The sequence below is a fragment of the Bos grunniens genome, chromosome 7 (assembly GCF_055505025.1).
Source record: "Bos grunniens cultivar Pamir isolate PY7600 chromosome 7, Bosgru_T2T1.0, whole genome shotgun sequence".
NCBI classification, from domain to species: domain Eukaryota; kingdom Metazoa; phylum Chordata; class Mammalia; order Artiodactyla; family Bovidae; genus Bos; species Bos grunniens.
Window position 1 is genome coordinate 6,751,975 of NC_141171.1, and position 12,111 is coordinate 6,764,085.

At 47.7% G+C, this 12,111-nt stretch overlaps 1 protein-coding gene across 18 annotated transcripts in view; it reads left to right on the top strand.

Annotated features, from left to right (window-relative positions):
• EPS15L1 (epidermal growth factor receptor pathway substrate 15 like 1) overlaps positions 1 to 12,111 on the top strand; it is a 106,112-nt gene that overhangs the window by 63,700 nt on the left and 30,301 nt on the right. For 15 of the 18 annotated variants that reach the window (XR_015166536.1, XM_086408646.1, XM_086408639.1 and 12 more), the window contains 3 exons: positions 4,394 to 4,517; positions 5,405 to 5,455; positions 7,259 to 7,395. Coding sequence is in view for 17 of the 18 variants with exons in the window: in XM_086408646.1 (XP_086264772.1) it covers positions 4,394 to 4,517; positions 5,405 to 5,455; positions 7,259 to 7,395 (312 nt within the window). In the remaining variant the exon portion in view is untranslated. Of the gene's footprint in view, positions 1 to 1,193; positions 1,317 to 4,393; positions 4,518 to 5,404; positions 5,456 to 7,258; positions 7,396 to 8,519; positions 8,793 to 12,111 lie in introns of those variants that run through there. The other 3 variants (XM_086408655.1, XM_086408656.1, XM_086408654.1) reach the window with 2 other exon arrangements.

Consider the following 12,111-nt stretch of genomic DNA (forward strand, 5'->3'; position numbering starts at 1 on the left):
TGAAGACCTCCATCTCTGTGGGCTAGTGCCTCCCATTGGGAGGGCTTCCCTAAAATGGGATCAATTCTCACACATTGTGAAACCCCACATTCTCCTCATTGGGAAGATGGAAAAGTGTGTGTGTGTGTCCATGTTTCTACAAGGAGCATCTTGAAGAATCACAGGTGGAGATAAAGAGCAATAGGAATGGCAATCAGCCCTCCCGGGGTGTTGCTGCATCACCCACGAATTGGTCCGTCTCCTGAAATGTTGGTCACATTTGAAATGTCAGCACTTGGGTTCACACCGCAGGACCCTGGTGGTCCTGGTGGGGGGCTGCTGGCTTCCAGACAGTGTTACTTAGTCACCTGTTGTGGCTGGAGTTCACTGCCGTGGCCCTGAGTCCTGGCGTGTGCGGTTTCTGGCTCACTCGGACTAATGAGGGCGTCTCTGTGCTGCTGCGGGAGCCAGGGGGACACAGCTGGTCTCTAGTTCCCTTGTGCGCTGCCCCAAAGCCTTTGGCCGCACGCCCTGCACTGCCGTCTCTCTCTTCCAGGCTCCTGCTCTTGGCCTTGTTCGCTTTGTGGAGTCCTTCCCCTCCTCGTAACTGTTCAGCCTCTCTCTCTCTCTTTATGTGAGACTCTGGGCCTTTCTCGACATGTCTGTTTTCTCAGTGGCCAAGTGCTCTGTCCCTAGGATTTACGGGAAAGCTTATGCCTAATTCTCCAGAGCGCTGAGAAGATGCTCTTGGTGTTCTCATCTGTCTCCCATCTCTGGCCCTCACCTCCTCCCTCTGCCCTTCACACATTCCTCTCCACTTGGAAGTGGCAAAACAAGGGATTTCCGTATCCGCTCCAGGGCCGGTTTAGGCAGCTTCATCGTCTGAATAGACTGTGAACGGTCCTCTTTCATGCACCGCCTGAGGCGGAATTTCCTGCTTGACCGTCTGTCTGCCTCAGCGTGTGTTCCAGCCTCATAGCCTTGCTCTTACTTGTGCCGTCTGTCCAGGTACCCTCACAGCTCTTGGCTTGCCCGTTCCGTCTTAGTTCATGGGACAGCTCACTCTTAAATTCTGTCGCGCAGGCTTTGATAAGATGGGTTTCCTTGGATAAAAAGTTGGCAGGGAAGTGTCATTTGGAAAATAGGGATTCTCCCCACCCTTGCCGGCATCCCCCCAGATTTTTTTGCCTTTATTTTTATTCATCTCATTACAGATGTTTACATGATGGTCAATCATCTTGAAACGTTGACGTCACATGTGTTACATAGAAACCCACAACCACTGTTTGGAAGAAAAACTATATCTTGTTGCACAAATACAATCTTTAAAGCACTCACTTTTTGGTTTGTTTCCATTTCTTAATAAACACTGTGAAGAGGGCTTTTGTTCACTCCTGGACATTTCAAGACTGTTCCCAAGGAGAGGGAGGTCTCTTAGTTCTCTTCGGAGGGGATGAAAGTAAGGGGCTTAATTTCCTGAGAACCAGTGTAACCAAAGAGGTGTGTCTAGAGCGTTCTAAGTCTGGACGGTTTTACTGAAGTCACTGGGTTTCTGTTAGGCCCACGTGACTTGACTTTGTCCAAGATGGCAGGGATCTGAAAGCCGTGTTTATTCCTGTGTCTCATCTGCTGATAAGGGTACTGGCTTCTCATCCTTGGAGTCGGTGCTCAGCCAGCCTGTCTGCTAGAGAGGAGCAGAATTCAGCTTCACCACAGACTCATCACGGAGGCCGGGCTGGCCTGTCACATTCAGCCCCTGGCCTACTGGAGCCGCTTTTACTGACTCTTCAGAGCCGATGACTGAATAGCAATTTTGTAAACCTAAGCTCCACCTTTGGTAACTGGACATCAGCCACAGTGGGGTAGTGGCACCATGGGAATTGGCAGTGGCTATCAGGCAGAGCTTTTATTTTCTCTTGAGAGTGTTGATTGCACCGGCACACCACCGCCCAGCCCCTGTCTAAAGGCGAGGAGCGTCGCAGAATGCCACCTTGATGCCCTTTCGGAGTTGTCACGTCTGTTTCCTGAGACGTGCAGAACTTAAGACTGGTCAGGGAGCTCCTTGTTCATGATGCTTGCTCTCTGCCGCGAGCTTGGCCACGACACTTGAATCTCCCAGGTGGGCGGATGGCTCCGTGCTCCTCAGTAGGTGGTCAGCAGATGGTGGAGTTGATGGCGTCTTTGTGCCAGGGCAAATCTAGCTTTCTGCTCTGAACCTGAAATGGAATCCGTAAATGGTAAATGGTTACCCTAACCATGTGAATCCTGCCGGGGTCGTCTTAGGCTTCTCCTTTGAAGGGGAGGGAGCGGCTACTACCTCAGGCCAAGCAGTCGCTCCTGAGAGAGAGATGGCAGACCTGCCTTTCAGTTAGGGGGACTGCAGCCGGAGCACCCAGGAATCAGTGTCTTCTCTGCCATCGTCCACTGTTACTTGTCAAGTCTTCCAAGTGGCAATTGAAAACATTAAAAAAAAAAAGTACCAATTAGCAGTGGTACGTCACTGCTAATTAAAAACCAAATAGAAGCTTCCATTCTATTTAGTTTTCCAAGTTGTCGTTCTCAGTTCACTACTTTATCCAGGTCGCTCACCATCTCTGTTTCTTCTTCTGGAACAAACATGTTCCTTTCCCCAGGGCTGCAGGGTGTTGATTTTCCCTGCTGGCCGCCTGGCTTCCGTAGGTTAGGACTCCTCCAGCATGTTGGTCTGTTTCAGACCCCCACTGGGTGCTTGCTGGCATGGGCATCTCATGGTAGTTGGCACCACAGCATCCTTACTGAGTCTGTGTGTCGCAGACATGGGCGCCGCGCTTGGGGACATTGGCACTCAATTGCCCAAGACCTGGCTTGGCTTATCCACCTCGGGAAGCCCTGTGGTTGGAGGCCCTAGGTAATCTTTCTCAGGTAAGGAAAACCGTTCCACGTCCGTCAGAGGGCAGGGGTGTTTGGTCCATTCCTCGGGAGCCTGGGGCTTCTGTTGCCCTGGTACCTCTGAGACACATCCCGCTCCCTGGAGTCACCCAGCCTAGTCAGGAACCTCCCGTGGGCACCTCTGACGTCACTGCCCTGTGTTTTCATGGAAGCCCCGGCTCTCTCATCACCTGGTCTCGGTCAGTTGGAATAATGGCTGAATTCGCCAGCCCCAAGCATGCTGACACATTTGCCAGATTCAAGGAGGATGTTGTGCTTTTTAATGTCATAGTGAAACCTTTGTGTTTTCACTGAGGGTGTGTCTTTCTGAACCAAAATATCTCAGTATTTCTAAACCAAGTGCACTGTTTTCCCGCATATATTGTGAGGTCCGTCCCCAACCCCTTTCAGGTAATTTTTCCACTATAAAAACTTGCTCTTCAAAAGCAAGTCCCCCCCATCCACCGCTGATTTAAATATGCTGTTTGTTTCTACAAATAAGCACTTTTTAAAGAAAAAATGCAAAGTGCTGTGTATGCTCTAGTAGTTCTAACTGTATAAGCACGCACTTCCTCTCTGGATGTAAATAGCCATCGTGCCTCTTGGTGTGGAAACAGGCATTTTTAAAAATGCGCACATAGGCACACGCTCTCTGAAAAGCTGCTTGAGGGAGGTGCACCTTTGAACCAGGAGGCTTTGAGCTGCAGTCGTTGGAGGGACTTGTTACATTTTCTTTCTGACATTTCCAAAAATAGGACTTTTTTTCTGACACAGTGATATATTAAAAAATATTTTTAATTATGGTAAAAGACACATAACGTAAAGTTTACCATCATAACCATCTTTCATTATACAGTTCAGTCGCGTTAACTGTGTTCATGTTGTACAGCCAAGCTCTAGAACTTCTTCATACCATTAAGCACTGCTCCCCATCCTCCTGACCGCCTACTGTTCTGCTTTCTGTGTCTCTGAATCTGATGGCTCTAGGGACTTCGTGGAAGTAGAATCCCACAGTGTTTGTCTTCCGGTGACTGGCTTCTTTCTCTTAGCCTGATGTCTTCAGGCTTCATCCGTGTTGCGTGTGTCAGAATTTCCTTTCTTCTAAAGGCTGAGTGACACCCCATCGTATGGACATGCCACACTTTGCCTGTTCATTCATTCATCACTGGATGCCTGGGTTGCTTCCACCGAACGATTTTTAAATAGACTTTCACTTTAGAAGACTTAAGGAAAAGTTGCAAAGATAGTGCAGAGGGTTCCTGTATAACCCACAGCCAGCTTACCCTGTTATTAATGTCTTGTACATTTATCACAATGAATGGACTGTTGTTGACGTTATTAACTAAAATCCGTCTTCTCTGTTGTTTTTTTTTTTTTTATAAAAACTACTCTCATCAGGGTCACATCACTTAAGAGGGGAAAATACACCGGTTAGGTATAGAATTCTGTGCTTGGCTTTAAATCTGAAATAATGAAATCCCTGTCCTGTCTCTTCGCAAAATTACAGGACGATCCTTTCAAAAATAAAGCCTTGTTATTTAGCAACAACGCCCAAGAATTGCATCCGGATCCCTTTCAAGCAGAAGACCCCTTCAAATCAGACCCATTTAAAGGAGCCGATCCCTTCAAAGGTACCTCATTTGGCGCCCACTTTGTCACTGCAAGGCTGTTTGTTTTGTGCCCCTCTGGGTTGTCTCGTGACTGGCGGCACCCTCTGACGTGCGGGGAGGAAAGAAATTCTTGGAACCTAACTGGCCTCTTGAATCTCTCAGTTCCCCTGGGTGATTGAAGAGCTGTGGTGTTGCATGGGGGAGGGAAGAGCTCCAAGCTCACTGTGACACGCCCACGTTCACGGGTAACTGGCTTGGCCCTGAGACTGCATCCACCTTGCAGGACTAAGATAAGTAGGCATAGCAGTGATTATGGAGCCCCTAGTAAACAGCGGATCCCCACATGCACAGGCTCTAAGGCCTTCCCACAGCGAGTTCACCCAGAGCCACACGGGTCAGGAATAACTAAGAATTCTAGAAACAAGATTTCCTAAGTTTTCTTTTTTTTTTTTGCAGAGCAAAACTATTTCCAAGAAGGCTATCTGTATTTTCCTGAGAAAAATGCCAGGGCAGGGAGAGGGCAGTGGGAGTGCCTTTCCAGTTAGAGACTTGGAGTAGAAGCACCCGAGTTCTGAGAGATGACTCGGGCAGCTGCCGAGGCTCAGGTGTCCCAGGAAGCTGAGGAGGGGGCCGCTCTGGGGGCTCAGGTTCTTGGAACCCCAGGGGGTGGGTGATGGGGAGGGGAGGGGTGAGCCATGAGCAGGGCATAGAAAGAGAGTGAATTCAGGCTGGTCCTGTGTTTACCCACCGTTGGGCCCACGTTGAGTAGCCCGAGTTCTTTCTGCTTCATCTTCATCATCTTTGCCGTGATGAACTCCCTCAGCCACTGGCCACCCTTGCTTTCCCACTTTGCCCTGCCCAGGTCATTTCTACCACAGAGCTGAATGGTTCTCTCTTCTCTAATCCAGGTGACCCATTCCAGAGTGACCCCTTTGCCGAGCAACAGACGGCTTCAACAGGTAAAAAAAAAAAACAAAAAAAACAACCTTCGTTACTTAAAAGAAATGTTCTGTGAACTGGTCCTCAGAATATTCCCATTCCTAGATAACTAACGAGAACCTACTGTATAACACAGGGAACTTTGCTCCGTGCTCTGTGATGACCTAAATGGGAAGGAAATCCAAAACAGAGGCAATATATGTGTAGATAGATCTGATTTATTTTGCTCTACACCAGAAACCAACACAACATTGGAAAGCAATTATTTTGTTGTTGTTGTTGAGTGGCTGAGTTGTGTCTGACTCGTCATGACCCCATGGACTATAGCCCACCAGGCTCCTCTGTCCGTAGAATTTCCCAGGTAAGCATACCGGAGTGGGTTGCTGTGCCCTCCTCCAATAAAAACTTAAAAAGAAGAGTATTCCCATTCCTAGTTCAGCTTGAGGGAAATGGAGAAACACCTTGCCGCCTCCTGTGCTAGGCGAGCTTCTGAAGGAAGCTCCGTTGTGCCTCCCTTTCTCAGTCTGGTGCCCCTTCCTGCTGGTCGCACAGCACAATGAGAACGAGAGCCAGAACGCCAGCCCCTGGTGCTTGACGACTGTGCAGACTCCCGGTCGCTTGTGCCTGCTGTGCCCGCTGTGCCACCATCAAGGTGTCCTGTGTGGTGCCCACGCTCAGTGGCACTTCTGCTCGCATATACTCGGGGTGGCGGTGCAGTGAGCAGGGAAGGACAGCATCACTTTGCACCAAAGCCCAGCATCTTGGGCTTCCCCGGTGGCTCAGTGGTAAAGAATCCACCTGCCGATGCAGGAGACACAGGTTCAGTCACTGCCTCGGGAGGACCCCAGACGCCTGGAAGCAGCTAGCCCTGTGCACCACAGCTTCTGAACCCATGTGCCCCAGAGCCTGTGCTCTGCAACAAGAGAAGCCCCCGCAGTGAGAAGCCTGGCACCACAGCCAGAGGGCAGCCCCCACTCCCTGCAGCTAGAGAAAAGCCCGAGCGGCAGCAGAGACCTAGCACAGCCAAAAATAAACGGAAGGTTTTTTTTTAAATACTTAAAAAAAAATTGGTACACATCATAGAGAAAAGAAAGAAAGGCCAGTGTTTTGTTTCTTCTGGGTGGTGGGGGCTCCCCTCCTGGTCGCCAGGCCCGCGCCCCACGTGAACACACTCTGGGCATGGCAGTGTTGGCATCGTGCTGCCTGTTTATTTCCTTTTCCCTTGCTGTTTATCTGTTTCTCTTGAGGTAGGATTCATGTAACACAAGCCTGACAAATGTGCATAGTACAGGTTAACCGTCTTAAAGTGCACATGCCACTGGCCTGTGGTCAGTTCGCCGTGCTGTGCACTTACCACCTCCATGTAGTTCCAGAACGTCTCCGTCACCCTGAAAGGAGACCGCGTCTGCCAGTGCCCTCCACTCAGCCCCTGGCAGCCGCCAGTCTGCTTTCTGTCCTTCTGGACTTTCGCACATTGTTTGTTCCTACTGATTTTGTTGAGAGGTGTAATGAACACGCCACAGAACTCGCCCATTTTGAGTGTAGAATCGGATGCGTTTCAACCTGTGTGTAGCCAGATGAGAGAGCAACTGTCTGCATTGTCCCTAAAGGCCCCCTCCTGCTCCTCCACCCCTGTGCCACCAGATCTCTGGCAGCCACTAACTGGCTTTCTGCCACTATGGTTTTTCCATTTTCTAGAATTTCACATAAGTGGTGTCAGTCAGTTGTGGTTTTTTTTTTTTTTTTTAATGGGAGTTTTCTCACTAAGCATAGCGTTTATTCATGGGACAGTTTTTTCCTTCTCTTTCCAAAACACCTTCCAGATCCATTCGGTGGGGATCCTTTCAAAGAAAGCGACCCATTCCGTGGCTCCACCCCTGATGACTTCTTTAAGAAGCAGACAAAGAGCGACCCATTTACCTCAGACCCGTTCACAAAGAACCCTTCCTTACCGTCAAAGGTGAGTGCCCTCAGGAGGGCCGCTGTCCCGGTGCTGCCCGTCTGCGGGCTCTTTGTATGAAGGCAGCCCTTCCCACCCGCATGGACCAAATCAGGGCCTCCCTCTCTCAGACTGAGCTTGCTAAGCCTGGCAAGTGAGAGCCGTCGGGGGCTGGGCCATTCCCTGGGAGCTGGCGAGAAGGCCCAGCCTCCTTCCTGGATGGCACGTGACCATCTCTGCTGGCCCCTGTGGAGGCTTGCCCTGTGAAGCCGGGTATCACGTCCAGCAGTCTGGTGAGCCCACATCAGGGTGTTCTGTGTCCTGAACAGCTGTCACCCCTCCATCCCTTTCGGTGCCCCTTTACTTCAGCTCAGGCCCACTGGCTGGGTTCTCTGCTTGGCCACCGCATCCCCCAACAAAGACGAAACAGAGCGCCACACGCGCCCACAGGTTTGCCCTGCTGCCTGAGTGCCCAGTGCAGATGGCGACACTGGCATCAGCCTGCCCCAGGGGGTCCCCGCCGTGGCAGGAGAAATCCAGACGCACAGGCTGCCGCGCTGAGTGTGCTCCCCACCCCTCAGCAAGCAGTAAGCCCTGTGTTTTGTACATTAGGCCCAACAGCCTGGTGTAAATTGGTGTCAGCGAGGACTTAAAACGCAGAGAAGAGACTTTGTGATGGAATGAGGATTTTGCGTCTAAGTGAGGGCCACATGTAGCTTTCCTGCGCTCTAGGCTGCGCCTCTGCCCTCATTTTACCCACGCCTTGGTTTTTCACTTGTCCGTGGACCTACTGGTCTGCCGCCCTAGCCCCAGAGCTCCTTGAAGGCAGGGATTAACCCGGAGCGTTTCTGTCTCTGCGACCGGTTGTGAGGGCCCCCTTTCATTCCTGATGTTGGTGGTCTGTGTTCTCACCTCCGTGTGGATCGATTTGATTCATCTTTTCCACAAGCCAGCTATTGGCTGTGTTACTTTCCTCTCCTGTTTGTTCTCTGTCTCACTGATTTCTGCTCACGATTTCCTTCTCCCTACTTTGGCCTTCTGTTTCTAACTTCTTAAGATCCAACCTTAGGTCATTGATCTTGGATCTTCTTTTTCTAATGTAATTGTTTAATGCTATGTATTTCTGGGCTTCCCTGGTGGCTCAGTGGTAAATAATCCACCTAGCCACTGCAGGAGACATGGGTTTGATCCCTGGTCTGGAAAGATCCCACATGCTGCGAGGCAGCTGAGCCTGTGCACTGCAACTATTGAAGCTGTGCCCTAGAGCCCAGGAACCGTAACTGCTGAGTCCGAGCGCCTGGAGCTTGGGCTCCACAGCAAGAGAAGCCTCCACAATGAGAAGCCTGCACGCCACAAGTAGAGAATACTCCCCATTTGCCACAGCTAGAGGAAAGCCCACGAGCAGCGGAGTCCCAGCACAGCCAAAAATAAATAAAGTTATTTTATTTATTTATTTTTTTTAATTTATTTTTTCCACCACAGGTATAAAGTTATTTTTATAAAAAACCTACGCATTTCTCTTCAGGCACTGCTTTAGGTGCATTCCACACATTTTGATATGTTGTATCTTCCTTGTCATTCAGTTTGAGATATTTTTCAATTTCCCTTGTGAATGCTCTGTTGAACCGTGGATTACTTAAAGGGTGTTGTTTCATTTCAAAGTACTGCCCCCCTCCAGGTGTTTTATAATATTGGTTTCTAACTAGATTTATTGTTGTTAGAGAATATATTTTGTGTGTTTTCAGTCCTTTTTGATTTATTGAGACTCGTTTTATGGTCTTTGTTGGAGAACATAACAGGGTACAGTTGAGAAGAGTATCTATTTGCCATTGTTGGGTATAATGTTCTGTAAATGCCACCTAGGTCAAGGTGGTTGTTCTGAAGGTCTATTTTTTCCCCCATTTTTTTAAAGTGGGTCACGCCCATGTAGCTTGGGGGATCTTAGTGCTCCAACCAGGGATTGAACCTGGGCCACATCAGTGAAAGTGCTGAGTTCTAACCAGTGGGCGGCCAGGGAATTCCCCCTCTTTCCTTTTTTTAATTGAAAGTTTAGCTGATTTACAACGTTGTGCTAGTTTCTAGTGTACACCACAGTGATTCAGTTATACATACATATATATTCTTTTTCATACTCTTTTCCATTATGTTCTATAAAGGACTGATCATCTATTTTTAAGGTGTTTGTTAGCTCTACCAGTTGCTGAGATGTTAAACTCTTCTATGATTGTAGCATTGTCCATATCCCCCTTAATTCTGTCAAGTTTAGCTACATATATTTTGAAGCTGTCAGTTGCCTACATATTGATGATTGTTGTATCATCCTGATGCAGAGACCTTTTTTCTTTAAAAGGGTTCCATTTTTCCTCTGGTGATAATCTTTGTCTTAATCTGTTTTTATCACATTTTAAAATAGCCACCTCATTTTTCTTATGCTTATTCTTTGCATGCTTTATCTTTTCTTATCCACTTACTTTCAACCTATCTGGGAGTTGAAGTTGATGTCTTTTGTGTTGAGCATATATCAACAGTTGGGCCTTGCTTTTCTAAACAGTCTGGAAATCTCTGCTTTCTAAATGGAGTATCTAGTCCATTCACATTTAATGCAGTTATCAGTATAATTGCATTAAACATCCACTGGATCATGGAAAAAGAAAGAGAGTTCCAGAAAAACACCTACTTCCGCTTTATTGACTATGCCAAAGCCTTTGACCGTGTGGATCACAATGAACTGTGGAAAATTCTGAAAGAGATGGGAATACCAGACCACCTGACCTGCCTCTTGAGAAATCTGTATGCAGGTCAGGAAGCAACAGTTAGAACTGGGCATGGAACAACAGACTGGTTCCACATAGGAAAAGAAGTACATCAAGGCTGTATATTGTCACCCTGCTTATTTAACTTACATGCAGAGTACATCATGAGAAACGCTGGGCTGGAGGAAGCACAAGCTGGAATCAAGATTGCCGGGAGAAATATCAATAACCTCAGATATGCAGATGACACCACCCCTATGGCAGAAAGTAAAGAGGAACTAAAAAGCCTCTTGATGAAAGTGAAAGTGGAGAGTGAAAAAGTTGGCTTAAAGCTCAACATTCAGAAAACAAAGATCATGGCATCTGGTCCCATCACTTCATGGCAAATAGATGGGGAAACAGTGTCAGACTTTATTTTTTGGGGCTCCAAAATCACTGCAGATGGTGATTGCAGCCATGAAATTAAAAGATGCTTACTCCTTGGAAGGAAAGTTATGACCAACCTAGATAGCATATTAAAAAGCAGAGACATCACTTTGCCAACAAAGATCCGTCTAGTCAAGGCTATGGTTTTTCCAGTGGTCATGTATGGATGTGAGAGTTGGACTGTGAAGAAAGCTGAGCACCGAAGAATTGATGCTTTTGAACTGTGGTGTTGGAGAAAACTCTTGAGAGTCCCTTGGACTGCAAGGAGATCCAACCAGTCCATTCTAAAGGAGATCAGTCCTAGGTGTTCTTTGGAAGGACTGATGCTAAAGCTGAAACTCCATTACTTTGGCCACCTCATGCGAAGAGTTGACTCATTAGAAAAGACTCTGATGCTGGGAGGGATTGGGGGCAGGAGGAGAAGGGGACAACAGAGGATAAGATGGCTGGATGGCATCACCAACTCAATGGACGTGAGTTTGGGTGGACTCTGGGAGTTGGTGATGGACAGGGAGGCCTGGTGTGCTGCGATTCATGGGGTTGCGAAGAGTCGGACACGACTGAGCGACTGAACTGAACTGATCGGTATAATTAGATTCAAATCTACTATTTTATTATTTACTTTCTTTTATTCTCTGTGTTTTATTCGTCTGTTCCTCTCTGTCTTCTTTTGGGTTATTTGCATGTTTTCTGGGATTCCATTTTGTAGTACTTATTGGCCTCTTTTAACTATACTATTTATTTTTTTTTTTTTAGAGGTTGGTTTAGGGATTGCCATTTTCACCCTTAACTTTTTGTAGGCTACTTGGAATTATTACTGTGTCATTTGCTGAAGCAGAAGCTCCAATACTTTGGACACAGATTGCAAAGAGGTGACTCATTGGAAAAGACCCTGATGCTGGGAAAGATTGAAGGCAAAAGGAGAAGGGGGTGGTATAGGATGAGATGGTTAGAGAGCATCACAGACTCAATGGACATGAATTTGAGCAAACTCTGGGAGATAGTGAAGGACAGAGAAGCCTGGCATGCTACAGTCTATGGGGTCGCAGCAAGTTGGACAAAAGTTAGTGACTGAACAACAGCAACAAACAACGCAATGTAAAATGTGAAAACCTTGCCACCATGTAGATCCATTTATCCACCCCCCCCCCAACAGCAGTGTCTCTGTTACAGTTGTCTTAAGAATGTAACATGTCTAAATATATTAAATGTCTTAAGACAGTATTATAATTTTTGCTTTAATCCACTGTATCAGTTTTAAACCAGTTTTACAGTCAGTTTTAAACCTGTCAGTTCTAAAGGAAATCAGTCCTGATTATTCATTGGAAGGACTGATCCTGAAACTGAAACTCCAACACTTTGGCCACCCGATGCAAAGAACTGACTCATTGGAAAAGACCCTGATGCTGGGAAAGATTGAAGGCAGGAGGAGAAGGAGACGACAGAGGATGAGATGGTTGGATGGCATCGCCGACTCTATGGACGTGAGTTTGAGCAAGCTCTGGGAGTTGGTGATGGACAGGGAAGCCTGCCGTGCTGCGGTCCATGCAGTCACAAA